This window comes from Nerophis lumbriciformis, linkage group LG37, assembly GCF_033978685.3.
Source record: "Nerophis lumbriciformis linkage group LG37, RoL_Nlum_v2.1, whole genome shotgun sequence".
Taxonomy (NCBI): domain Eukaryota; kingdom Metazoa; phylum Chordata; class Actinopteri; order Syngnathiformes; family Syngnathidae; genus Nerophis; species Nerophis lumbriciformis.
Genome location: NC_084584.2, coordinates 15,871,645 through 15,898,310, shown reverse-complemented (window position 1 = coordinate 15,898,310; position 26,666 = coordinate 15,871,645). Strand labels below are relative to the sequence as shown.

The window sequence follows — 26,666 nt, the reverse complement described above, 5'->3', positions numbered from 1 at the left end:
TCTGCCAATAGAACAAGAAAATTCGGCTTGTCAAGACTTTTCAAAACAAGTCAAATTAGCTAACCTCAATGAACCCAAAAATACCTTAAAATAAGTATATTCTCACTAATAACAAGTGCACTTTTCTTGGTAGGAAAAAAAAAATTAGACCTTTTTTTCTCAATATGTTGAAAAATATTCTTAAATTAAGTAAATGTGCGCATTATCTTGACATAATGATATGCGCTCGACATTACATTTCTTGAAACCAGCAAACTTATACTAAAAACTAGTTTATTGTTCTTAATGGAAAGGCAACAAGGCAAGCGCTTGTTACTCTCGGGGTCTACTAGCCGCTCAGGCAAATCATATTGTCTAAAAATGCATTTTTCCATCCATAACATGACATCATCGCGCCAAGTGCGTGCTCTTTCAGTCAATTAGTGCATGAGGAATATATATATATATATATATATATATATATATATATATATATATATATATATACACATACAGGTAAAAGCCAGTAAATTAGAATATTTTGAAAAACTTGATTTATTTCAGTAATTGCATTCAAAAGGTGTAACTTGTACATTATATTTATTCATTGCACACAGACTGATGCATTCAAATGTTTATTTCATTTAATTTTGATGATTTGAAGTGGCAACAAATGAAAATCCAAAATTCCGTGTGTCACAAAATTAGAATATTACTTAAGGCTAATACAAAAAAGGGATTTTTAGAAATGTTGGCCAACTGAAAAGTATGAAAATGAAAAATATGAGCATGTGCAATACTCAATACTTGGTTGGAGCTCCTTTTGCCTCAATTACTGCGTTAATGCGGCGTGGCATGGAGTCGATGAGTTTCTGGCACTGCTCAGGTGTTATGAGAGCCCAGGTTGCTCTGATAGTGGCCTTCAACTCTTCTGCGTTTTTGGGTCTGGCATTCTGCATCTTCCTTTTCACAATACCCCACAGATTTTCTATGGGGCTAAGGTCAGGGGAGTTGGCGGGCCAATTTAGAACAGAAATGCCATGGTCCGTAAACCAGGCACGGGTAGATTTTGCGCTGTGTGCAGGCGCCAAGTCCTGTTGGAACTTGAAATCTCCATCTCCATAGAGCAGGTCAGCAGCAGGAAGCATGAAGTGCTCTAAAACTTGCTGGTAGACGGCTGCGTTGACCCTGGATCTCAGGAAACAGAGTGGACCGACACCAGTAGATGACATGGCACCCATGTCCTCAGTTCCCAATCGTTTACTGAGTGTTGTTAAAAGGAAAGGCCATGTAACACAGTGGTGAACATGCCCTTTCCCAACTACTTTGGCACGTGTTGCAGCCATGACATTTTAATTTAATTATTATTTGCAAAAAAAAAAACAACGTTTATGAGTTTGAACATCAAATATCTTGTCTTTGTAGTGCATTCAACTGAATATGGGTTGAAAATGATTTGCAAATCATTGTATTCCGTTTATATTTACATCTAACACAGTTTCCCAACTCATATGGAAACGGGGTTTGTATATTTTATTATTGAATGTATCAAATGTGATGACTATTTAATGGACCACAATGGAAACAAGCCTTTTGGCTTCTTGTGCCATCCATTTGCCTTTTTTTAAAACATTAAATGGATTCAATTCTTTAAGATGTCAATCAACTTCTCAATCAATCAATCAATCAATTCAACTTTATATAACAGGTAATGTTTTTATTTTCAAAATGTTCAATTTTAAAGCAGGTTTTCTGGAGGAGAGCTGAAAGAATCAAAAAATGGACATTTTAAATGTGTGCAACCCAGTGAACTGTGTGTGTGTGTGTGCGTGTGTGTGTGTGTGTGTTTGTGCATGTAAGAAAGCAGGATGATGCGGCTCACCTTCCCGCTCCACCTCCTCTCATCCCTCCATCCCGAGGCCACACTTTGGACCCTCAATCCCCTTCTTCTATCCCCAAATTCGGAATCTGCCCGGTGGCGTGCTGATCCCCTCCCTTACTGGAACTGAGGACGGTCACGCTGTAGGATTAGGGTCAGGACAGGTGTGTGTGTGTTTAAAAAAAGTAAAAAAAAAAAAAAAAAAGATGTCTGCTTCCTGCCTAAGTGCTGTACGAGTGGAAGGCGTCTGAGGTGCTGACAGTGATGGTAGATTGTGAGGGGAGCGTGGGTGGGGGGGTTGTGGCGCTGCAAAAGGGCCTCCGATGCCTGGCGGTCCGGCTCCCCCCTCGGCGGGGCCCCGATCGATACCGACTCAGAGCAATAAAGCTTCCCCCTGTCATCTCCGCGGAATACAAAGCAGAGCCAGGAAGGGTGTGCGTGTGTGTGTGTGTGTGTGTGGGGGGGGGGGGGGGGTCTGTTCCGCTAGCCACACCAATTTCCTACCCCCCCCTCTCCACACACACACCACCTTTCCCCCCCTCTCACCCATTTCCAACTAGCCCCCCGCCCTCCACCATGCCTTACGTCTCGACCCGCCATCCTCCTTCCTCCGGCCGCCGCTATTTTATAATTAATGTTGTTTGAATAAATATGCTCAATAATTCATCAAGGCGATTTAAGCAGCAGCGGTGGGTGAGGGAGGGGTTTGGGGGGAAAAGACCATATTGAGACGAAGACGGCGGGGTTGAGGGCGGGGGCGGGGGGGCTCAAAGACGGACTGAAGGGGTCGAAGAAAGGCTCCGGTAAATTGGGAGCCAATCAGCTACTCCATGGCAAGGAGGGGAGGGGCTTCTGCAGAACCTGCGATTCTCCGCCCCCTCCCTGCTCCTCGCCCAATGGCAGCGCGGCGCCACACTGCAAAAAGTCAGTGCTCAAAAACAATGAAAAAAAAATACAAAAATGAGGGGTATTTTATTTGAGCTAAGCAAAATTATCTGCCAATAGAACAAGAAAATGTGGCTTGTCAAGACTTTCCAAAACAAGCAAAATTAGCTAACTTCAATGAACCAGAAAATACCTTAAAATAAATATATTCTCACTAATAACAAGTGCGCTTTTCTTGGTAGAAAAAAAAGAGACCTTTTTGTTCAATATGTTGAAGAATATTCTTAAATGAAGTAAATACTAGTGCCATTATCTTGACATAATGATATGCGCTCGGCATTACATTTCTTGAAACCAGCAAACTTATACTAAAAACTAATTTATTGTTCTTAATGGAAAGGCAACAAGGCAAGCGCTTGTTACTCTCGGGGTCTCCTAGCTGCTCAGGCAAATCATATGGTCTAAAAATGCATTTTTCCATGGATAACATGACATCATCGCGCCAAGTGCGTGCTCTTTCAGTCAATTAGTGCGCATATATACAGCCCGACCCCCGGCCAAAACAATTGTAATTGTAATTTTGAAGAATTTATCTGAATGTGCATGAACTATTTCTGTTCAAAATTGTTAGAAATGTCACATGTTAAATGTTTAAATACCGTATTTTTCGGACTATAAGTCGCAGTTTTTGCGGCTTATACTCAGGAGCGACTTATGTGTGAAATTATTAACACATTACCGTAAAATATCAAATAATATTATTAAGCTCATTCACGTAAGACACTAGAGCAGTGGTTCTTAACCTTGTTGGAGGTACCGAACCCCACCAGTTTCATATGCGCATTCACCGAACCCTTCTTTAGTGAAAAATAAAATGTTTTTTTTTTTTCAAATTCAAGACAAAGTTATATGTTTTTGGTAACACTTTAATATGGGGAACATATTCTAAGTAACAAAGACTTAATTTAGAGTTTTTTGGATACTAAGGGAATATATTCTAAGTAACAAAGACTTAATTTAGAGTTTTTTGGACACTAGGGGTACATATTCTAAGTAACAAAGACTTAATTTAGAGTTTTTTGGACACTAGGGGAACATATTCTAAGTAACACATACTTAATTTAGAGTTTTTTGGACACTAGGGGAACATATTCTAAGTAACAAAGACTTAATTTAGAGTTTTTTGGACGCTAGGGGAACATATTCTAAGTAACACATACATAATTTAGAGTTATTTGGACACTAGGGGAACATTCTAAGTAACAAAGACTTAATTTAGAGTTTTTTGGACATGAGGGGAACATATTCTAAGTAACAAAGACTTAATTTAGAGTTTTTTGGACACTAGGGGAACATATTCTAAGTAACACATACTTAATTTAGAGTTTTTTGGACACTAGGGGAACATATTCTAAGTAACAAAGACTTAATTTAGAGTTTTTTGGACGCCAAGGGAACATATTCTAAGTAACACATACTTAATTTAGAGTTATTTGGACTCTAGGGGAACATATTCTAAGTAACAAAGACTTAATTTAGAGTTTTTTGGACGCAAGGGGAACATATTCTAAGTAACACATACTTAATTTAGAGTTTTTTGGACACTAGGGGAACATATTCTAAGTAACAAAGACTTAATTTAGAGCTATTTGGACACCAGGGGAACATATTCTAAGTAACAAAGACTTAATTTAGAGTTATTTGGACACTAGGGGAACATATTCTAAGTAACAAAGACTTAATTTAGAGTTTTTTGGACACTAGGGGAACATATTCTAAGTAACAAAGACTTAATTTAGAGTTTTTTGGACACTAGGGGAACATATTCTAAGTAACAAAGACTTAATTTAGAGTTTTTTGGACACTAGGGGAACATATTCTAAGTAACACATACTTAATTTAGAGTTATTTGGACACTAGGGGAACATATTCTAAGTAACAAAGACATAATTTAGAGTTTTTTGGACACTAGGGGAACATATTCTAAGTAACAAAGACTTAATTTAGAGTTTTTTGGACGCTAGGGGAACATTCTAAGTAACACATACTTAATGTAGAGTTATTTGGACACTAGGGGAACTTATTCTAAGTAACAAAGACATAATTTAGAGTTTTTTGGACACTAGGGGAACATATTCTAAGTAACAAAGACATAATTTAGAGTTTTTTGGACACTAGGGGAACATATTCTAAGTAACAAAGACTTAATTTAGAGTTTTTTGGACGCTAGGGGAACATTCTAAGTAACACATACTTAATTTAGAGTTATTTGGACACTAGGGGAACATATTCTAAGTAACAAAGACTTAATTTAGAGTTATTTGGACACTAGGGGAACATATTCTAAGTAACAAAGACTTAATTTAGAGTTTTTTGGACATGAGGGGAACATATTCTAAGTAACAAAGACTTAATTTAGAGTTATTTGGACACTAGGGTAACATTCTAAGTAACAAAGACTTAATTTAGAGTTTTTTGGACACTAGTGGAACATATTCTAAGTAACAAAGACTTAATTTAGAGTTTTTTGGACGCCAGGGGAACATATTCTAAGTAACACATACTTAATTTAGAGTTATTTGGACACTAGGGGAACATATTCTAAGTAACAAAGACTTAATTTAGAGTTTTTTGGACGCTAGGGGGAACATATTCTAAGTAACAAAGACTTAATTTAGAGTTATTTGGTTAGGGTTAGTGTTAGAGGGTTAGGGTTATAATAAGGCCATGCCGAATAAGGCATTAATATGTACTTAATAATGACTAGTTAAGAGCCAATATGTAACTTATTTGCATATTAATAAGATTTTTGCAGTGCAGGACAAGGTCGTGCGTCCTTGTTAGCCGTTTCCTCTCTTATTTCCGCTCTGGGAAAAAGTGGACTTTGACTTCCCAGCATGCTTCGCTGCTGCAATTTCTATTTCAGCTCGTTATATCCCTGCCACTTCCTGCCACAGTTGCCCACGCCCCTCTTCGCCGCCATCTTGTCCACCTGCTCATTAGCGCGTGCACACACCCAACAGGAAGTTGTGCCATCGCCGCGGCCGCTCCCCCTTCTCGCGTTTTATTTGTCTGCCTGCGCCGTCCTCGGGGAGGCCGCTAATAATGGCGGCGGGAAGGCGCTGCGATTATTGTCTTGTCGGGAGTCCAAGGAATTGATCGGCACAGAAATATGTGGTGCGAGAAAGAGCTTCTCTATCGGATATAATAAACACTCCGGGGACATTTTTTTTTTTCCTTGACGGCGAGCACAGCTGTCCTGAACACTGAACCTCGCCAAAACTGTCCCACTTTGTTGTTTAGAACATATGTGAGTCGCCAAAGAACCAGAACCATTATATCACATTAGCACACGTTTCTTCTTAATGATCACACGCTTGTATACACAATGATCTTTCTTGCTGTTGCCTAGCAACGACGAGTGTGTGTGTGTGTGTGTCCTGTGCCAGTCCAGTGGTCCAGCACTTTTCTGACCGTTGCAGCTGGCCGGCATGTAGCAAGAACGAGGAAGTCCGCCTCAGTGGTTCAGCGTCACCTCAAAAACTTATGACTACGTGAAACAAAGCAAAATTATGTCTTTACTTGTGGTTTATTTTGCTAAATATTTTTGGGAAGTATTTCAAATGTACACATGTGTGCGTATAGTACAAGACCATTTTGCAGTGAGGTCTAGCGTATCAAGGTATTGCTAACTTCCTGTTAGCCTGGTTAACTTTTCTGGTAGCATCTTGTTGCGTCGGACCAGTTCTTCCTCCAAGGGAATTTAAGTTACTGGTCAATCCCAAGTTCTTTTGGATGACATATATTCCTATTCTGTCCTGGTGATCCTTCTTACTCAGCATATATGTCATCCAAAAGAACTTGGTATATGTCATCCAAAAGAACTTGGGATTGACCAGTAACTTAAATTCCCTTGGAGGAAGAACTGGTCCGACGCAACAATCTCTATAGAAATGATCAAATTTAGCATTTTTATAAATGATGGTAACTTAGAAATGTTTGTCAACATTGTAAGTTCAAGTTAAAGTACCAATGATTGTCACACACACACTAGGTGTGGCGAAATTGTTCTCTGCATTTGACCCATCACCCTTGATCACCCCCTGGGAGGTGAGGGGAGCAGTGAGCAGCAGCGGTGGCTGTGCCCGGTAATCATTTTTGGTGATTTAACCCCCAATTCCAACCCTTGATGCTGAGTGCCAAGCAGGGAGGTAATGGCTCCCATTTTTATAGTCTTTGGTATGACTCGGCTGGGGTTTGAACTCACAACCTACCGATCTCAGGGCGGACACTCTAGCCACTAGGCCACTGAGTAGGTTATTGTGCTGCAAGCAAAAAAAAAAAATCGACAGTTGATTTCATTTTCTAATTGGCTTAATAATTTAAAATGAGCAATTAAATCTTAGAAACCGTTTAAAAATACAAAAGCCCTTAAATTGTTTTAATTGCAGAAATTTAAAGGGATTTAGAGCAGCTTTTTTTTCTGTTTGAATTTTGTATCTTATCCTATTTTTTTTTAATTTATTGTTATTATTTTTGTATTCTATTTGTATTTGTTCACCGTATTTTTCGGAGTATAAGTCGCTCCGGAGTATAAGTCGCACCGGCCGAAAATGCACAATAAAAAAGGGAAAAAAACATATACACTGGAGTACAAGTCGCATTTTTGGGGGAAATGTATTTGATAAAAGGCAACACCAAGAATAGACATTTGAAAGGCAATTTAAAATAAATAAAGAATAGTGAACAACAGGCTGAATAAGTGTACGTTATATGAGGCATAAATAAGCAACTGAGAACGTGCCTGGTATATTAACGTAACATATTATGGTAAGAGTCGTTCAAATAACTATAACATATAGAACATGCTATACGTTTACCAAACAATCTTTCACTCCTAATCGCTAAATCCCATGAAATCTTATACGTCTAGTCTCTTACGTGAATGAGATAAATAATATTATTTGATATTTTACGGTAATGTGTTAATAATTTCACACATAAGTCGCTCCTGAGTATAAGTCGCAGTATAAGTATAAGTCATAGCAAACTATGAAAAAAACTGCGACTTATAATCGGAAAAATACGGTAGTTTTCTTTCCTTACTTTTTTTTGTAAAAGACAGTATTTGCTCAACCTGATAATTTGTTGAAAGTGCCTTAAAAAGTACATTATAAATATATGTTTGTATTGTTAAAAAAAACAAAAAAAAACTTTTCTGGTAGCATGGCTAACTTCCTGTAAGCCTGGCTAACCACCAGTTAGCCCGTTTAACTTCCTGTTGGCGTGGTGTTGTTTATTTTATTTTATTGAACAACAAACATACAATTTATAATGCACACAAAAGTCAAGGCACTTTCAACATCAGCGAAATATGTCAAGGAAAGAAAACAAAAGCAAATACAGAGAGTATTAAAATAATAATAAATAATAATCAAACAATAGAAAAAAAGAAAAAAAAAGGGGGCTACCTAAATCACTTTAAATGTTTTTAACAAAGATATCAATTTGAGGGCTTTTGTACTCTTAATCATCCTCCAAGATTTGATTGATAATTGTAAACCATTAAGCCAATTTCCTGTTGGCCTCGTTAACTTTTCTTGTAGCCTGGCAAACTTCCTTTTAGCCTGGTTAGCTTCCTTTTAGTCAAGTCAAGTCAACTTTATTTATATAGCACGTTTACGACAACTTTTGAATTGAACCAAAGTGCTTTACAGGTTAAAAAAGCATAGAGCAAAAAACAAAAACAAAACAAAAAATAACAAAAACAGCCTTGTTAACTCCCTGTTAGCCTGGGTAACTTCCTGTTAGCCTGGTTAGCTTCCTCTTAGTCAAGTCAAGTCAAGTCAACTTTATTTATATAGCACGTTTACGACAACTTTTAAATCGAACCAAAGTGCTTTACAGGTTAAAAAAGCATAGAGCAAAAAACAAAAACAAAACAGAAAAAAAATAAAATAAAAAATACAGCCTTGTTAACTCTCTGTTAGCCTGGGTAACTTCCTGTTAGCCTGGTTAGCTTCCTCTTAGTCAAGTCAACTTTATTTATATAGCACGTTTACGACAACTTTTAAATTGAACCATAGTGCTTTACAGGTTAAAAAAGCATAGAGCAAAAAACAAAAACAAAACAAAAAAAAACAAAAAAACAAAAACAGCCTTGTTAACTCCCTGTTAGCCTGGGTAACTTCCTGTTAGCCTGGTTAGCTTCCTCTTAGTCAAGTCAAGTCAACTTTATTTACATAGCACGTTTACGACAACTTTTAAATTGAACCAAAGTGCTTTACAGGTTAAAAAAGCATAGAGCAAAAAACAAAAAATAAAAAAAACAGCCTTGTTAACTCCCTGTTAGCCTGGGTAACTTCCTGTTAGCCTGGTTAGCTTCCTCTTAGTCAAGTCAACTTTATTTATATAGCACGTTTACGACAACTTTTAAATTGAACCATAGTGCTTTACAGGTTAAAAAAGCATAGAGCAAAAAACAAAAACAAAACAAAAAATAAAAAAACCCAGCCTTGTTAACTCCCTGTTAGCCTGGGTAACGTCCTGTTAGCCTGGTTAGCTTCCTCTTAGTCAAGTCAACTTTATTTATATAGCACGTTTACGACAACTTTTAAATTGAACCAAAGTGCTTTACAGGTTAAAAAAGCATAGAGCAAAAAACAAAAACAAAACAAAAAATAAAAAAAAACAGCCTTGTTAACTCCCTGTTAGCCTGGGTAACTTCCTGTTAGCCTGGTTAGCTTCCTCTTAGTCAAGTCAAGTCAACTTTATTTACATAGCACGTTTACGACAACTTTTAAATTGAACCAAAGTGCTTTACAGGTTAATAAAGCATAGAACAAAAAACAAAAACAAACAAAAAAAACAAAAATTAAAAATTTTTTTAAAAATAGCCTTGTTAACTCCCTGTTAGCCTGGGTAACTTCCTGTTAGCCTGGCTAATTTCCTGTTAGAACTTCCTGTTTATTCTACCAACTCACGTCTTCTCTCAGATGCCGGTGTTGTGGGGATTTGTGAGTTTTTGGCATTTTCCCGCTGAATTGGTTTGAAGGTGCCGACCAACAAACTGTGGGCTACAAATGGCTTTGCTTTGTTTTTAGAATAATGCAGCCTGCCCGTCATCCAGAGAGGGACGAGCGGTAGAAAATTGATAATAACAATAATAATAATAATAATAATAATGAACAATGTTAAAATACATTAGCATTTTCATCTTGGATTAGTTAGTAATGATGTATTATTTTTAACAATATATCTGACAGTTGTCTTTGTTTTGGTGCTAAACAGATGCTGAAGTTACCAGTTTTGTGTGTGTGTGTGCGTGTGTGTGTGTGTGTGTGCGTGTCTGTGTGTGTGTGTGTGTGTGTGTTACTGAATGTGACAGGGGACAGGTGGAAAAGGCAGGCGGCCAGCAGCTTGTGTGTGTGTGTGTGTGTGTGTGTGTGTGTGTGTGTGTGTGTGTGTGTGTGTGTGTGTGTGTGTGTGTGTGTGTGTGTGTGTGTGTGTGTGTGGTTAAATATATATGTGTGTGTGTGTAAGGGGGACAAGGCTGCTACCATGTGCCTGACCTCTGACCTCCACACGCCAAACAGTGCTCCACTCCCCCCCTCACTCATTCACACACATGAACCCACGCGCCGTCTGTCACGGGCCCCTGACAGGCGTAACTGAGGCGGGGTGGGTGGGCATCAAAAAGGGGAGGGGTGTTGTTAAGAGGCCAGTTTGGGACCCCTCCAGCCATCCCATTACACACACACACACACACACACAGTGCCAGTGTATTATGTGACCAAAAATGTCCATTCAAACATATTTATTTACAATATGTTTATTGTGACAGCCACTAGATGACTATTGTTTAGAAAAGTGAACCTTATTATCTTTGTAAAGGCGGAAGGTTTGCGCAGGTGTACCACGTTCCGCTGGAGGGTGCTGCCACCGTTTGGCAGCTGTGTGCAACTGCAGCCCCCACACTGCAAAAAAGTCAATTTTCAAAAACAAGAAAAAAACAAAAAATGAGGGGTATTTTATTTGAACTAAGCAAAATTATCTGCCAATAGAACAAGAAAATTTGGCTTGTCAAGACTTTCCAAAACAAGTGAAATTAGCTAACCTCAATGGAACCCAAAAATACCTTAAAATAAGTATATTCTCACTAATAAGTGCACTTTTCTTGGTAGAAAAAAAGAGACATTTTTGCTCAATATGTTGAAAAATATTCTTAAATGAAGTAAATGCTAGTGCCATTATCTTGACATAATGATATGCGCTCGGCATTACATTTCTTGAAACCAGCAAACTTATACTAAAACTAATTCAACAAGGCATATATACAGCCTGGCCCCCAGCCAAATTTTTTTTAATTGTAATTTTGAAGAATTTATCTGAATGTGCATGAACTATTTATGTTCAAAATAGTTAGAAATGTCACATGTTAAATGTTTAAATATTAACTGTCAGTTTACTGTACTGTGCCAACTGTACTACTATATGAGTACGTATTTTCTATTGTTTCATTGGGAATAAAACAGCAAAGTCCATTTGGCTGTCTTCTGTTTTTAATTATGAGACACATTTGTGTCAAAATCATGATTTTTTTTTTCATGCTTGAAATAAGAAATTGTTACTTTGAAAAAGCAGTTTTATACTTGTGAGTGTTGATGACACAGCTTTGCAACACTTGATATTCTAGTTTCAAGCATGTTTTACTCAATATAGGTCATCAAATCTCAGCTACAAGCTGTAATATCTTACTGAGATCATTTAGGACCAAAACACTTAAAACAAGTAAAACACTCTAACATAAAATCTGCTTAGTGAGAAGAATTATCTTATCAGACAGAAAATAAGCAAATATCACCCTTATTTGAGATATTTCATCTTACTTAGATTTCAGTTTTTGCAGTGTTGTTCAATAAAATAATATAAACATTTAACAAAAAAAACGGGCTAACTGGTGGTTAGCCATGCTACCAGAATTTTTTTTAATTTATCTATTTTTTTAACAATACAAACATACTAACACTAACTAACTAAACAAACTAAATTGGCCCTAGTGTGTGAATGTGCGTGGGAATGTTGTCTGTTTATCTGTGTTGGCCCTGCGATGAGGTAGCGACTTGTCCAGGGTGTACCCCGCCTTCCGCCCGATTGTAGCTGAGATAGGCTCCAGCGCCCCCCGCGACCCCAAAGGGAATAAGCGGTAGAAAATGGATGGATGGAATCTTACTTAGATTTCAGTTTTTGCAGTGCATGGAGTCACCCTGGTGAGGAGTACCGTATTTTTCGGACTATAAGTCGCAGTTTTTTTCATAGTTTGACCGGGGGTGCGACTTATACTCAGGAGCGACTTATGTGTGAAATTATTTACACATTACCGTAAAATATCAAATAATATAATTTAGCTCATTCACGTAAGAGACTAGACGTATAAGATTTCATGGGATTTAGCAATTAGGAGTGACAGATTGTTTGGTAAACGTATAGCATGTTCTATATGTTATAGTTATTTGAATGACTCTTACCATAATATGTTACGTTAACATACCAGGCACGTTCTCAGTTGCTTATTTACGCCTCATATTGTCATGACTTGGACTATGGAGTTTTTGTTTTCCCAAGATGCAAGTGAATTTGGATCGGACATGGCTTGAAGGTGGGTACATGATTTATTTATTACTATCAAAAAAGAACAAACGAAAAGCGCGCACAATGACGGAGGTAAAAAAAAAAACTTGGCGAATGAAAACAAAACTTGCACAAAGGCAGAAACTGAACACGAAATAAAAAAAACACTTACTGTGGCATGGGACCGTGAACAGGGCTTGAAACGAGAGGATAGCAGGGTTAGAAAAGATATGACACCAGGACGAACAACAGAAAATGAAAAGCTTAAATAACACAGACATGATTAACAACAGGTGCGTGACATGACAGGTGAAAACTAATGGGTTGCTATGGTGACAAACAAGAGTGCATAATGAGTCCAAACGTGGAACAGGTGAAACTAATGGGTAACCACGGAGACAAGACAAGGGAGTGAAAAGCCAGAAACTAAAAAGTCCAATAACAAAACAAAACAAAACATGACTAAAACAAAACATGATTACACAGACATGACACATAACGTACACTTATTCAGCCTGTTGTTCACTATTCTTTATTTATTTTAAATTGCCTTTCAAATGTCTATTCTTGGTGTTGGCTTTTATCAAATAAAATTCCCCAAAAAATGCGACTTATACTCCAGTGTTTTTTCCCTTCTTTATTATGCATTTTTGGCCGGTGCGACTTATACTCCTTCATCACTGCTTCAATCCCGGAGATCGCTGTCCCCCCTCCTTAAAAGTTATTTCCTGTTCTGTGCATGTGGCCTCGATGCAGTCTAGCGTCGTATCTTAAAATGTTCTCCTTCTCCCCGTGCAGATATCAGGATGTCCAAAGCAGAGGAGGAGAAGGCAGTGACGGACTATCCCGCCGACGGCTCAGGTGCTTAAAGATGGCCTCCTGCCTGTTTGTTTATCGCTTTATAAATAATGTATCCATGTATCAGTAGTAAACGTGCCACCTGCAGTCCTCGTCTCCTTCCATTGTGTCATTGAACTTCTTCATTTTGTTTCAGACTCAGACAGAAACAGTCCAGACGAGCAGGTTGGTGTTTGCTTCCTCCTTCACGTGCCTGTCAGAATAAAAGCACACTTTATTTTTTCAATACAGTAGATTCCTGCTGTTTGGGGAGGTTACACTGCAAAAAGTCAGTGTTCAAAAACAAGAAAAACATTTTTTTTAAATGATGGGTATTTTATTTGAACTAAGCAAAATTATCTGCCAATAGAACAAGAAAATTTGGCTTGTCAAGACTCTCCAAAACAAGTAAAATTAGCTAACCTTAATGAACCCAAAAATACCTTAAAATAAGTATATTCTCACTAATAACAACTGTACTACTATGTCATATCGTGGATTTTTACGCAGCTCACTGCGAGGATTGTTTTCCCGGGATGCAAACGGACTTGAGCGTCCAAGGCTTGCAGGTAAAAACAGGATTTATTTATTCAAACTCAAAGTACAAACCCCGTTTCCATATGAGTTGGGAAATTGTGTTAGATGTAAATATAAACGGAATACAATGATTTGCAAGTCCCTTTCAACCCATATTCAATTGAATGCACTACAAAGACAAGATATTTGATGTTCAAACTCATAAACGTTATTTCTTTTTTGCAAATAATAATTACCTTAGAATTTCATGGCTGCAACACGTGCCAAAGTAGTTGGGAAAGGGCATGTTCACCACTGTGTTACATGGCCTTTCCTTTTAACAACACTCAGTAAATGATTGGGAACTGAGGAGACACATTTTTTAAGCTTCTCAGGTGGAATTCTTTCCCATTCTTGCTTGATGTACAGCTTAAGTTGTTCAACAGTCCGGGGGTCTTGTGGTATTTTAGGCTTCATAATGCGCCACACATTTTCAATGGGAGACAGGTCTGGACTACAGGTAGGCCAGTATAGTACCCGCACTCTTATATTATGAAGCCACGTTGATGTAACACCTGGCTTGGCATTGTCTTGCTGAAATAAGCAGGGGCGTCCATGGTAACGTTGTTTGGATGGCAACATATGTTGCTCCAAAACCTGTATGTACCTTTCAGCATTAATAGTGCCTTCACAGATGTGTAAGTTACCCATGTCTTGGGCACTAATACACCCCCATACTATCACAGATGCTGGCTTTTCAACTTTGCGCCTATAACAATCCGGATGGTACTTTTCCTCTTTGGTCCGGAGGACACGACATCCACAGTTTCCAAAAACAATTTGAAATGTGGACTCGTCAGACCACAGAACACTTTTCCACTTTGTATCAGTCCATCTTAGATGAGCTCAGGCCCAGCGAAGCCGACGGCGTTTCTGGGTGTTGTTGATAAACGGTTTTCGCCTTGCATAGGAGAGTTTTAACTTGCACTTACAGATGTAGCGATCAACTGTAGTTACTGACAGTGGGTTTCTGAAGTGTTCCTGAGCCCATGTGGTGATATCCTTTACACACTGATGTCGCTTGTTGATGCAGTACAGCCTGAGGGATCGAAGGTCACGGGCTTAGCTGCTTACGTGCAGTGATTTCTCCAGATTCTCTGAACCCTTTGATGATATTACGGACCGTGGATGGTGAAATCCCTAAATTCCTTGCAATAGCTGGTTGAGAAAGGTTTTTCTTAAACTGTTCAACAATTTGCTCACGCATTTGTTGACAAAGTGGTGACCCTCGCCCCATCCTTGTTTGTGAATGACTGAGCATTTCATGGAATCTACTTTTATACCCAATCATGGCACCCACCTGTTCCCAATTAGCCTGTTCACCTGTGAGATGTTCCAAATAAGTGTTTGATGAGCATTTCTCAACTTTATCAGTATTTATTGCCACCTTTCCCAACTTCTTTGTCACGTGTTGCTGGCATCAAATTCTAAAGGTAATGATTATTTGCAACAACAAAAAAAAGTTTATCAGTTTGAACATCAAATATGTTGTCTTTGTAGCATATTCAACTGAATATGGGTTGAAAATGATTTGCAAATCATTGTATTCCGTTTATATTTACATCTAACACAATTTCCCAACTCATATGGAAACGGGGTTTGTACTACACAGGGATACAAACAAAAACAGAAAACAACCAGAAGGCGAGCGTGCCTAACGCATGCGAAAGCTAAGGCAAAAAACTTAGGACATGAAACATGAAACTGAAAAAAACTCACTAAACTGTGGCTTGAAAAAACAAAACTTACGTGGAATGGCATGAAGCATAAAAAGAGCAATCGCAAAAATACGAGCATGAAACTCTGGCATGAAAACCAGCATGAACAGAGCAGAAATGAACATCAATGTCGCCAGGCCGAGTAACTGGCAACGACAGTCTTAAATAGTCTCTTTGATTAGTGTGTCAAAAATGAGTCCGGTGAAACCAATGAGTCGCCATGGTGACCAAACAAGGGAGCTATGGAGTACAAAACTAGCAGAAAATAACAAAACAAAACATGATCATCTTACTTAGATTTCAGTTTTTGCAGTGTACTTTCAACCTGCAAGTAATGGACGCACCCTTAAAAACGCCCCAATAATTCTTATTTTTGATTTTCTAAACCAAGAGTGTCTAAATCGTTTTATTTTGGGCCCACGTTGCCATTAAGGCCGCCCTCACAGGGCCCCTGTTAACAATAAATAATAAATTTGCCTCATGATATCGCATAATTGTCTCTGCATTTAAATATTATGTATATTTTCTTTGTTAAAAAAAAAAATCAATCTGTAGATTTTAGAGTGAAAGACCAGCAGCTCCGTTGCCGGAATTTTCCCGTAAAATTTACGATGTGTTTTGCAGCATTTTACTGTAAATGAAAAATGGCGCCACAGTTTTTCACAGTAAAATTCTGACGACTCAGCTGCCAGTGTTTTAACTGAAAACCTACAGTTAGAGATGTCCGATAATATCGGCCGATAAATGCTTTAAAATGTAATATCGGAAATTATCGGTATAGGTTTTTTTTATTATCGGTATCGTTTTTTTTTGTTTTTTATTTTTATTTTTTAGTAAATCAACATAAAAAACACAAGATACACTTACAATTAGTGCACCAACCCAAAAAACTTTCCTCCCCCATTTACACTCATTCACACAAAAGGGTTGTTTCTTTCTGTTATTAATATTCTGGTTCCTACATTATATATCAATATATATATACACAGTCTGCAAGGGATACAGTCCGTAAGCACACATGATTGTGCGTGCTGCTGGTCCACTAATAGTACTAACCTTTAACAGTTAATTTTACTCATTTTCATTCATTACTAGTTTCTATGTAACTGTTTTTATATTGTTTTACTTTGTTTTTTATTCAAGAAAATGTTTTTAATTTATTTATCTTATTTAATTATTTTTTGTAAAAAAGTACCTTATCTTCACCATACCTGGTTGTCCAAATTAGGCATAATAATGTGTTAATTCCATGACTGTATATATCGGTATCGGTTGATATCGGTTTCGGCAAAAAAGCCATTATCAGACATCCCTACCTACAGTGTATTACTGTGAATGTAAAAAAAGTACCACTGTTTTTTTTTAACGTTAAAATTCTGGGGTCTGAGTAATTTTTACAGTGTACAATTTATCGCATACATTGCTTTGAAATCATAAGTCAGGCAGATGTTTAAGTATTTATTTTTATTTTGACAAAAAATAATGTTTGGAATGTATAATAATATAAATACATCTCTGCCGTGGCTATAATAGTATAATTGGTCTATAAAATTGTTATAAGCAACATTGTATCCTTACTAACATTAACATTAAAAACAGAGAAACATAGATCAACTTACAACAATATAAAACTTTATTAATAGAGATGTCCGATAATGGCTTTTTTGCCGATATCCGATATTCCGATACTGTCCAACTCTTAATTACCGATTCCGATATCAACCGATACCGATACAGTCGTGGAATGAACACATTATTATGCCTAATTTTGTTGTGATGCCCTGCTGGATGCATTAAACAATGTAACAAGGTTTTCCAAAATAAATCAACTCAAGTTATGGAAAAAAGTGCCAACATGGCACTGCCATATTTATTATTGAAGTCACAAAGTGCTTTTTTTTTTTAACATGCCTCAAAACAGCAGCTTGGAATTTGGGACATGCTCTCCCTGAGAGAGCATAAGGAGGTTGAGGTGGGTGGGGGCAAGGTCAGCGGGGGGTGTATATTGTAGCGTCCCGGAAGAGTTAGTGCTGCAAGGGATTCTGGGTATTTGTTCTGTTGTGTTTATGTTGTTACGGTGCGGATGTTCTCCCGAAATGCGTTTGTCATTCTTGTTTGGTGTGGGTTCACAGTGTGGCGCATATTTGTAACAGTGTTAAAGTTGTTTATACGGCCACCCTCAGTGTGACCTGTATGGCTGTTGATCAAGCATGCCTTGCATTCACTTATGTGTGTGTGAAAGCCGCATATATTATGTGATTGGGCCGGCACGCTGTTTGTATGGAGGAAAAGCGGATGCTAAAGGCAGTGCCTTTGAGGCACGCCCCCAATGTTGTTGTCCGGGTGGAAATCGGGAGGGGCACTGAAATTCGGGAGTCTCCCGGGAAAATCGGGAGGGTTGGCAAGTATGCCATAAACAAACTTCTGATAAGTCTGTGAGTTTATTATGAACAGTTTACATTATTTGTTAGATGTCATTCCTCCTATACGCACTATTTATAGCTGCTAACATCACGGTGACAGAGTGAGACCTCTTTTTTGCCGTGGCTACATACCATCTTTGTGCCGCGTGGCAGAATTGTTGTGAAGCACAAGAAGATAATGATAGATAATAATTAGACTAAGGCGATTAAAAAATCTTAACAAATTGAATATCCATCCATCCATTTTCTACCGCTTGGCCCGTTCGGGGTTACGGGGGGCGCTGGAGCCTATCTCTGCTGCATTCGGGCGGAAGGCGGGGTGCACCCTGGACAAGTCGCCACCTCATCACAGGGCCAACACAGATAGACAGACAACATTCACACACTAGGGCCAATTTAGTGTTGCCAATCAACCTATCCCCAGGTGCATGTCTTTGGAGGTGGAAGGAAGCCGGAGTACCCGGAGGGAACCCACGCAGTCACGGGGAGAACATGCAAACTCCACACGGAAAGATCCTGAACCCGGGATTGAACTCAGGACCTTCGTATTGTGAGGCAGACGCACTAACCCCTGTTCCACCGTGCTGCCTAAATTGAATATGACCATAATTAAATAATCGCAATGAACACGATAATTTAAAACCCCTAATTAAAATGTAGTTTGTGCACACTTGGAATTAAGAAAGACTCAAACAAAGATGGATTTGACAAAGTACCTGCAGATTATTCCTGGTTTTTCAATGATTTTAAGTTAAAGTTAAAGTACCAATGATTGACACACACACACCAGGTGTGGCGAAATTATTCTCTGCATTTGACCATCACTCTTGATCACCCCCTGGGAGGTGAGGGGAACAGTGAGCAGCAGCGGTGACGCGCTCGGGAATCCTTTTGGTGATTTAACCCCCAATTCCAACCCTTGATGCTGAGTGCCAAGCAGGGAAATAATGGGTCCCATTTTTGTAGTCTTTGGTATGACTCGGCCGGGGTTTGAACTCACAACCCACCGATCTCAGGGCGGACACTCTAACCACTAGGCCATTGTGTTTGAAGTTGCTCAATGTCAGGACCTAATTTAAGAAGTTCTCAACGTTGTTTTAATGTCTTGTGCCTGCTGGGTAACTATGTAGGTATGGGTACCAAATCCGCTAATTCTTGCCACTAACAGAATCCTGCACCGATCCATATAAAATCCTAAATTCGGTACCTGTGTTGCACGTCACCTCATGCCCGGTTGCCGACTCAGCTGGTACTTGGCGATCACTCCAGCAGCACTGAGAGCGTACTCAGCCAAACTACCTTGAGGTAATGTTGCAATTTTCAATGACAACAAAGAAATTAACTAAAAAAATCGCTCCAATGTAAGTAAAGCTCCACTTTTTTTTTTTTAAATGCGCAAGCTTGAGGCTTTTGCTATTGACATGCTACTGATTAGCATTAACGATTTTACGTGCCGATTTCAACGCCTCCAAATGTGTTAATGGAAACTACAACTAACATGCACGTTAAATACCGTATTTTCGGAGTATAAGTCGCACCGGAGTATAAGTCGCACCTGCCGAAAATGCATAATAAAGAAGGAAAAAAACATATATTAGTCGCACTGGAGCCCGGCCAAAACTCTGAAAAAAACTGCGACTTATAGTCCGAAAAATTTGGTAAGTACAATACTTACAGTATTAAAACCTTTTAGGGCACAACAAACAGAAAGGACTGACCAACACACCATGAACTATGCACTACTGCCATCTGACGTCTTGGACGAGCAACTGCAATCGCAACTTAGTGGCATACTTGCAAATGAGACTTAGAAATGTGATAATGAAACAAAATATAACAACTGGACAGCAATTTTCATACTCAGCTCATTTCTAAAAGTTGCATGTCATTATCAAAAACAGTATTTATTAACACACACAAAAGTACAAAAAATTGGTGCTGTTGGTACCGGGAATCGGAACTGTATCGGTGTTGTTCGTTTTCAAGCTTCTTTGCCTACAGGCATCTTCGTAAGCTGTCCTAGCGATGCTGGTTTTTAAGGTGGCGGATAAGGTTGAATGTGTTAAAGCACAATGTTTTTTGGGTTTTTTTTTTGCTTTTTCGCTGAATGTTTGCGGAAAATTTGGTGCAAATAACACGCGAAAACTCTTCCTCTGAAGCAGTGAAGGTGTTCTACACCAGGGGTGTCAAACTCAAATACAGAGTGGGCCAAAATTTAAAACTGAACAAAGCCGCGGTCCAAGGTTGAACAAATTAACCTTTTAATAGGGACCCAAACAAGTTTTGCAGTGAATATTGAACAAGCAAGGCTTATATAACTTTATAGTGACATGCAAAATCCAGTTTCAAATAATAATAATAATAATAATTTAAAAATATCAATGGCATATCAAATACAATTTAAATAAAAATGGAATGCCTCTTTTCAATTTGCAGCCTTCTGAGGTAAATATCAACATTAACTTTGTCCACAGGCTAATACATTTTAAAATAAAATAACAATGAATAAACCAACCATTCAGGATTTTAAACTGCTCAGTTTGCAACACACTGATCTAATCTGATGTGCCCAAGCCAGATACCTGCCATCTTTTCTTGGATGCTAGTTCATTAATGTCGGGGCTCAGGCTTTGAGCTGAGGCAACCTTCATTATCGAACGAAGGTGTTCATCAGTCATTTTATCTCGTATTCCACCCGGACCACAGTCTTGGGGGCGTGCCTTAAATGCACTGCGTTTAACGTCCTCTACGAGCTGTCGTCACGTCCGCTTTTCATCCATTCTAACAACGTGCCGGCCCAGTCACAAGATATGTGCGGCTTCTGTACACACACACACGTGAATGCAATGCATACTTGATCAACTGCGATACACTGAGGGTGGCCGTATAAACAACTTTAACACTGTTACAAATATACGCCAGACTGTGAATCCACACCAAACAAGAATGACAAACACATTTCGGGAGAACATCCGCACCGTAACACAACATAAAGACAACAGAACAAATACCCAGAACCCTTTGCAGCACTAACTCTTCCGGGATGCTACAAAATACACCACCCCCCCACACCTTGTAGCGTCCCAGCACTCGTTGGACTGGTTGAAAAGCGGACGTGACGATTTTCAGGAGGGGCGCTGAAATTTGGGAGTCCCCCGTGTGGGTTGGCAAGTATGAGAATTAGCGGTGAATGCGGTGTTACCACGGCACCGCCGCTGTATATAATCGGCGGGCCAGCTCTACTGTTAATTTGATATCGCCTCAAAGTCCAAGTGAAATTACATGGCGGGCCAATTTTGGCCCACGGGCCAGAGTTTGACACCCATGCTTTAGGGGCTCCGTAGTAAGTATGCGTGGGATATTTTGATATTTAAAAAAAAATGCTAGACATCACACACTGGAACCTCAAATTACGGACATGGTTCGCAAATCAAAAAGTTTGTACATTGAAGCAGAGTTCCACATTAGAAACAATGTAAACTTGAATACGCTATTCAAGTTTGGGGTATATTAGTTGCACCCAGTTAATGTTAGGGTATAATTATTTTTCCATATATTACGTCCCGGAAGAGTTAGTGCTGCAAAGGTTAAATTTGTTTGTCATTCTTGTTTGGTGTGAGTTCACAGTGTGGCGTATATTTCTAACAGTGTTAAAGTTGTTTATACCGCCACCCTCAGTGTGACCTGTATTGCTGTTGATCAAGTTAGTGCTGCAAAGGTTAAATTTGTTTGTCATTCTTGTTTGGTGTGAGTTCACAGTGTGGCGTATATTTCTAACAGTGTTAAAGTTGTTTATACCGCCACCCTCAGTGTGACCTGTATCGCTGTTGATCAAGTTAGTGCTGCAAAGGTTAAATTTGTTTGTCATTCTTGTTTGGTGTGAGTTCACAGTGTGGCGTATATTTCTAACAGTGTTAAAGTTGTTTATACCGCCACCCTCAGTGTGACCTGTATCGCTGTTCATCAAGTATGCTGCATTCACTTGTGTGTGCGTGCAGAAGCCGCACATATTATGTGACTGGGCCAGCACTCGTTGGATTGGATGAAAAGCGGAAGTGACGATTTTCGAGAGGGGCACTGAAATTTGGGAGTCTCCCGGGAGGGTTGGCAAGTATGAGAAATTAGCTGTGAATGCGGTGTTATAGCTCTAGTGTTAATTTGATATTGCCTCAAGGGCCGGTGAAGTTACACGGCGGGCCAATTTTGGCCCGCGGGCCAGAGTTTGACACCCATGTTCTACACAATCAACGCCATGCATACCTGCCAACTACTCCGGTTTTCCCGTAATTAGTACGGTTTTCATCAACCTATTCCGGGTTACGGTTGCAGTGATAAAAAATACGGTTTTTCATTAATTAAAAAAAATAAAAAAAATTTAAGTTTTATTCACGAAATCGCGTAACAACAATGACAATCGACACTGCTTCCCGTAACTTCCTATCGAGCCATTCCGAATGCCATGCGCGAGGCTATTTATAGCACCGCTGCCAAGCACGAGGCACCTGTTGCCATTGTTTCCAAACGAGCGAACGATCATGGAATCAGCCGGAGAAAAATCGCAAACGAGTCTTAAACCGAAAAGAAAACTGCAGTCATTCCGTGAAGAATATTCAAAAGCCTATCCGGGAATAATTATCCGTTCCAAAAAGGGTGAAAACTACGCGAATTGCACCTTGTGCAGACAAGATTTTTCGATCGGACACGGAGGAATTAGCGATGTAAAAGACCACGTTGGGACAAAAAAACACAAGTCTAATGCCGTTGCTAGCGATACAAGTGGAAAACTTTCAACGTTTTTCGGATTTTAGCCACAAAAAGGTAATGACACCAATGTTATCTATTGGAATTGTTTAGTACTGTTATACTGTTAAAAGTGTTTATACTATTTATGCTTTCAAGTCCAAGTTGAAGAAATCTTGTTAAATGTTGTCAGTATAACTACCAAAATACAGAAGTATGTCCTTAATATTTTTGCAGTGCTATTTCTGTTGAAAAGTTAAAATGATTACATTAGAGATGTGATGTGCCACTTTTCAAGTGTCTGATGGCTTAAATTAATCTTCATTAATTTTTCATATTTTGAATTCTTTTGAAAGGCTTACAAAAAAACTACATTTGAATTGTAATTCCATGCTATTGACAGGACTATTAATTTTAATGAAGTTAGCTTACCATGTTTACAGTATGATAATTGTGATAGAAATGTGAATTTTAGGCACAGAATATTTTATACAATTGAACAAGGCAGTAGATTATACAAGCTTGGACAGAAAGTTGATATTGACACCAATTTTTTTTTAAATGGAATTGTTTAGTACTGTTTTACCATTTGTTTACTGTAAAAAGTGTTTATACTGTTTATACTTTCAATTAACAAATTGAAGTCTTGTGAAAGGTTGACAGGATAACTGGCATTAACTGTCAAAATAATTTCAAACTATTGAAGTTAGCTTACAGAATAAACATGTCAATCAACCCATATGATTTTTGCTGTAATATTTTTGTTTTGAAAAGTCACTGTGACTGATAGAAAAGTGATGGTTTTAGCAACATTTTAACCTGTCTGAATGCTAATAATCATTTTGCGTCGGTGAACCCCCCACCAGGACTTTGTCCTGGACCTACCGGGGCCTGCGGCCCCTGGACCCTGGCTACTAGGTTTTTCTGATTTCAAAAGTTGGCAGGTATGCGCCATGTTTGTTTCCAATGAGCTCAGGCTTACAGCACAGCATGTAGGAGAAAAGGAACACTTTATTTGCTCACTCTAACCCACCTACAGCACGGGTAAGCTGGCCTCACGGGAACTTCCGTTATCGAAGCTATTTCTCAATTGGACGTATTGTGCGACGTCATAATTCCTACAACTGCCCCCCTAATTAAAAAGCTGCACTTTGGACAACCCAAACAATACATTTTACTACAAGCAGTGATGAATACTTACTTTCTTGTAAAAGTTTCTTATGTCCATTTTGCATCCGTTCACGTTCTTGTTCTGCAACGCTGTGTGCTTCAAAGCTAAACACCTACAGGACCGCAAGAAAGGTCGCAGAGAAAATGTGGACTGGATTTTGAGTGATGTGGGCATTTTGTATATGAACTAGTGGAATGGATTGGATACCGACGCACTAAAGGGGCTCTTTACCTAAGTGAGGGGAAACTGAGTGAATAATGACAGGATATATGATTATTTACTTAAACTCATATTCGGGCCACTTTATAATGAATATGTCGGCATGTATTTGCCCCACTAAAATAGGCCTAACAACGCCAATGGTTGCAGCTTCTCAAGTTTAGAGAAAATAAGGCAATCAATTGGATGATGTTAGCACTGGGCTGGATAAATAAAAACTATATATTTTTGTGATTATTTTTTTTCTTTGTTTCTTCTGAAAGGTGCATCCAATGAAAGCCAGCCCGTTCATTCCGTCCCCAAAACCAGCCAGCAAGGTATGGTGAACGCACAAGACTACAATAAATAAGTTACTAAATCCATAAACAGTACTTAAAGGGGAACATTATCACAATTTCAGAATGGTTAAAACCATTAAAAATCAGTTCCCAGTGGCTTATTATATTTTTCGAAGTTTTTAAAAAAAATATTACCCATCACGCAATATCCCTAAAAAAAGCTTCAAAGTGCCTGGTTTTAACCATCGTTATAAACACCCGTCCATTTTCCTGTGACGTCACATAGTGAAGCCAACACAAACAAACATGGCGGAAAGAACAGCAAGCTATAGCGACATTAGCTCGGATTCAGACTCGGATTTCAGCGGTTTAAGCGATTCAACAGATTACGCATGTATTGAAACGGATGGTTGTAGTGTGGAGGCAGGTAGCGAATCGGTTTGAACCGTATGCAAGCGAAACCGACGAAAACGACACGACAGCCAGCGACACGGGAGAAAGCGAGGACGAATTCGGCGATCGCCTTCTAACCAATGATTGGTATGTGTTTGTTTGGCATTAAAGGAAACTAACAACTATGAACTAGGTTTACAGCATATGAAATACATTTGGCAAAAACATGCACTTTGAGAGTGCAGACAGCCCAATTTTCATCAATTAATATATTCTGTAGACATACCCTCATCCGCGCTCTTTTCTTGAAAGCTGATCTGTCCAGTTTTGGAGTTGATGTCAGCAGGCCAGGGAAGCTAGGGTCGATGTGAGCCAAGACATCCAGGGGGTTTAGCTCGCTCGTCTGCGGGAACGAACTGCCGCCATTGCTTGCCGTGCTACCGAGGTTCTTTGTCCCTGAATTGCTCACACACTCCGGCAGATTCAATGGGGGTCTGGCGGCAGAATTCTTTGACTTTATCGTTGGAAATGCATCTGCTTTGAGTGTCGCAGGATATCCACACATTCTTGCCATCTCTGTCGTAGCATAGCTTTCGTCGGTAAAGTGTGCGGAACAAACGTCCAATTTCTTGCCACTTTCGCATCTTTGGGCCACTGGTGCAACTTGAATCAGTCCCTGTTCGTGTTGTTACACCCTCCGACAACACACCGACGAGGCATGATGTCTCCAAGGTACGGAAAACAGTCGAAAAAACGGAAAATGACAGAGCTGATTTGACTCGGTGTTTGAGAAAATGGCGGATTGCTTCCCGATGTGACGTCACAACGTGACGTCATCGCTCCGAGAGCGAATATTAGAAAGGCCTTTAATTCGTCAAAATTCACCCATTTAGAGTTCGGAAATCGGTTAAAAAAAATATATGGTCTTTTTTCTGCAACATCAAGGTATATATTGACGCTTACATAGGTCTGGTGATCAGGCCCGGCCCTAATCAATCTGGCGCCCTAGGCAAGATTTTAGGTGGCGCCCCCCCACATCGGCAGTGAAGTGTATATACTCACAAGAACCCGAATAGCTTTGTCTTTGACCTTTTTTTTTTACTTACAACTATACCTAATATATAAAGGGGTGGAAAAGTGACTATTACCTGCAGGGCAAACATTAGCTAACCAGAAGGCAATAATGTAAACAAAAAACACCTGCTTAAAAGATCTAATACAAATGTCCCTGAGGAAAGTAAGGTGGGAGTACTGTAATTACCTAACGTTACATTATTATTTTCCATAACAATTTAGCCCCCTCCACAATATTAACCCGACGTTAAAACAGAACTAGCTATTTATTGATTAGCAATTGCCGAATCATGTAACATTAGCTTAATGCTAAAAAGCCAGGTTACTATCACATTCTGTAACAGACAAATAATTTCATGTAGGCTAACGTTACCTACCTGCTACCTCTGTCTTTTCTCGTTTCTCCTCTTCTTTTCTCTTTTTTCTTCCCTGGGCACCTGACAGTTTTGGCCGTTTTGACATCTTGTGTTGATTTTTTGATGTGGTGACGTCCAAAAAGAGTCATGATACGGGAAGGGAGGGGGCGCACCGTGCGTGGGGAGGAGGGGGGGCGTAATGTTGTAACAAATAATATTTCTATTAAATAGGCTTTACTTTGCATTTTAATTAACGTGAGATTATTTTTTGTATTTAGAAATAATAGTAACAACTTTTTTTTTCTTCTTTTTTTTCTCCAACATTTGTGGCACTGGCATGGCGCCCCCTGATGGACGGCGCCCTTAGCATTTGCCTATACGGCCTATGCCACGGGCCGGCCCTGCTGGTGATAATGTTCCCCTTTAAATAACTAACATGTGCAAGGCTAATAAGATGACAGTGCAGTGGTGAAAACAGCCAAAGGATGATGAAGTAAACATGAGTTAG

At 39.1% G+C, this 26,666-nt stretch overlaps 1 protein-coding gene across 1 annotated transcript in view; it reads left to right on the top strand.

The window, feature by feature from the left end:
• pou2f2a (POU class 2 homeobox 2a) overlaps positions 1 to 26,666 on the top strand; it is a 241,854-nt gene that overhangs the window by 161,651 nt on the left and 53,537 nt on the right. The window contains exons 5-7 of the mRNA XM_061930912.1: positions 13,172 to 13,234; positions 13,368 to 13,396; positions 24,321 to 24,374. Of these exons, the coding sequence (XP_061786896.1) occupies positions 13,172 to 13,234; positions 13,368 to 13,396; positions 24,321 to 24,374 (146 nt within the window). The remainder of the gene's footprint in view (positions 1 to 13,171; positions 13,235 to 13,367; positions 13,397 to 24,320; positions 24,375 to 26,666) is intronic.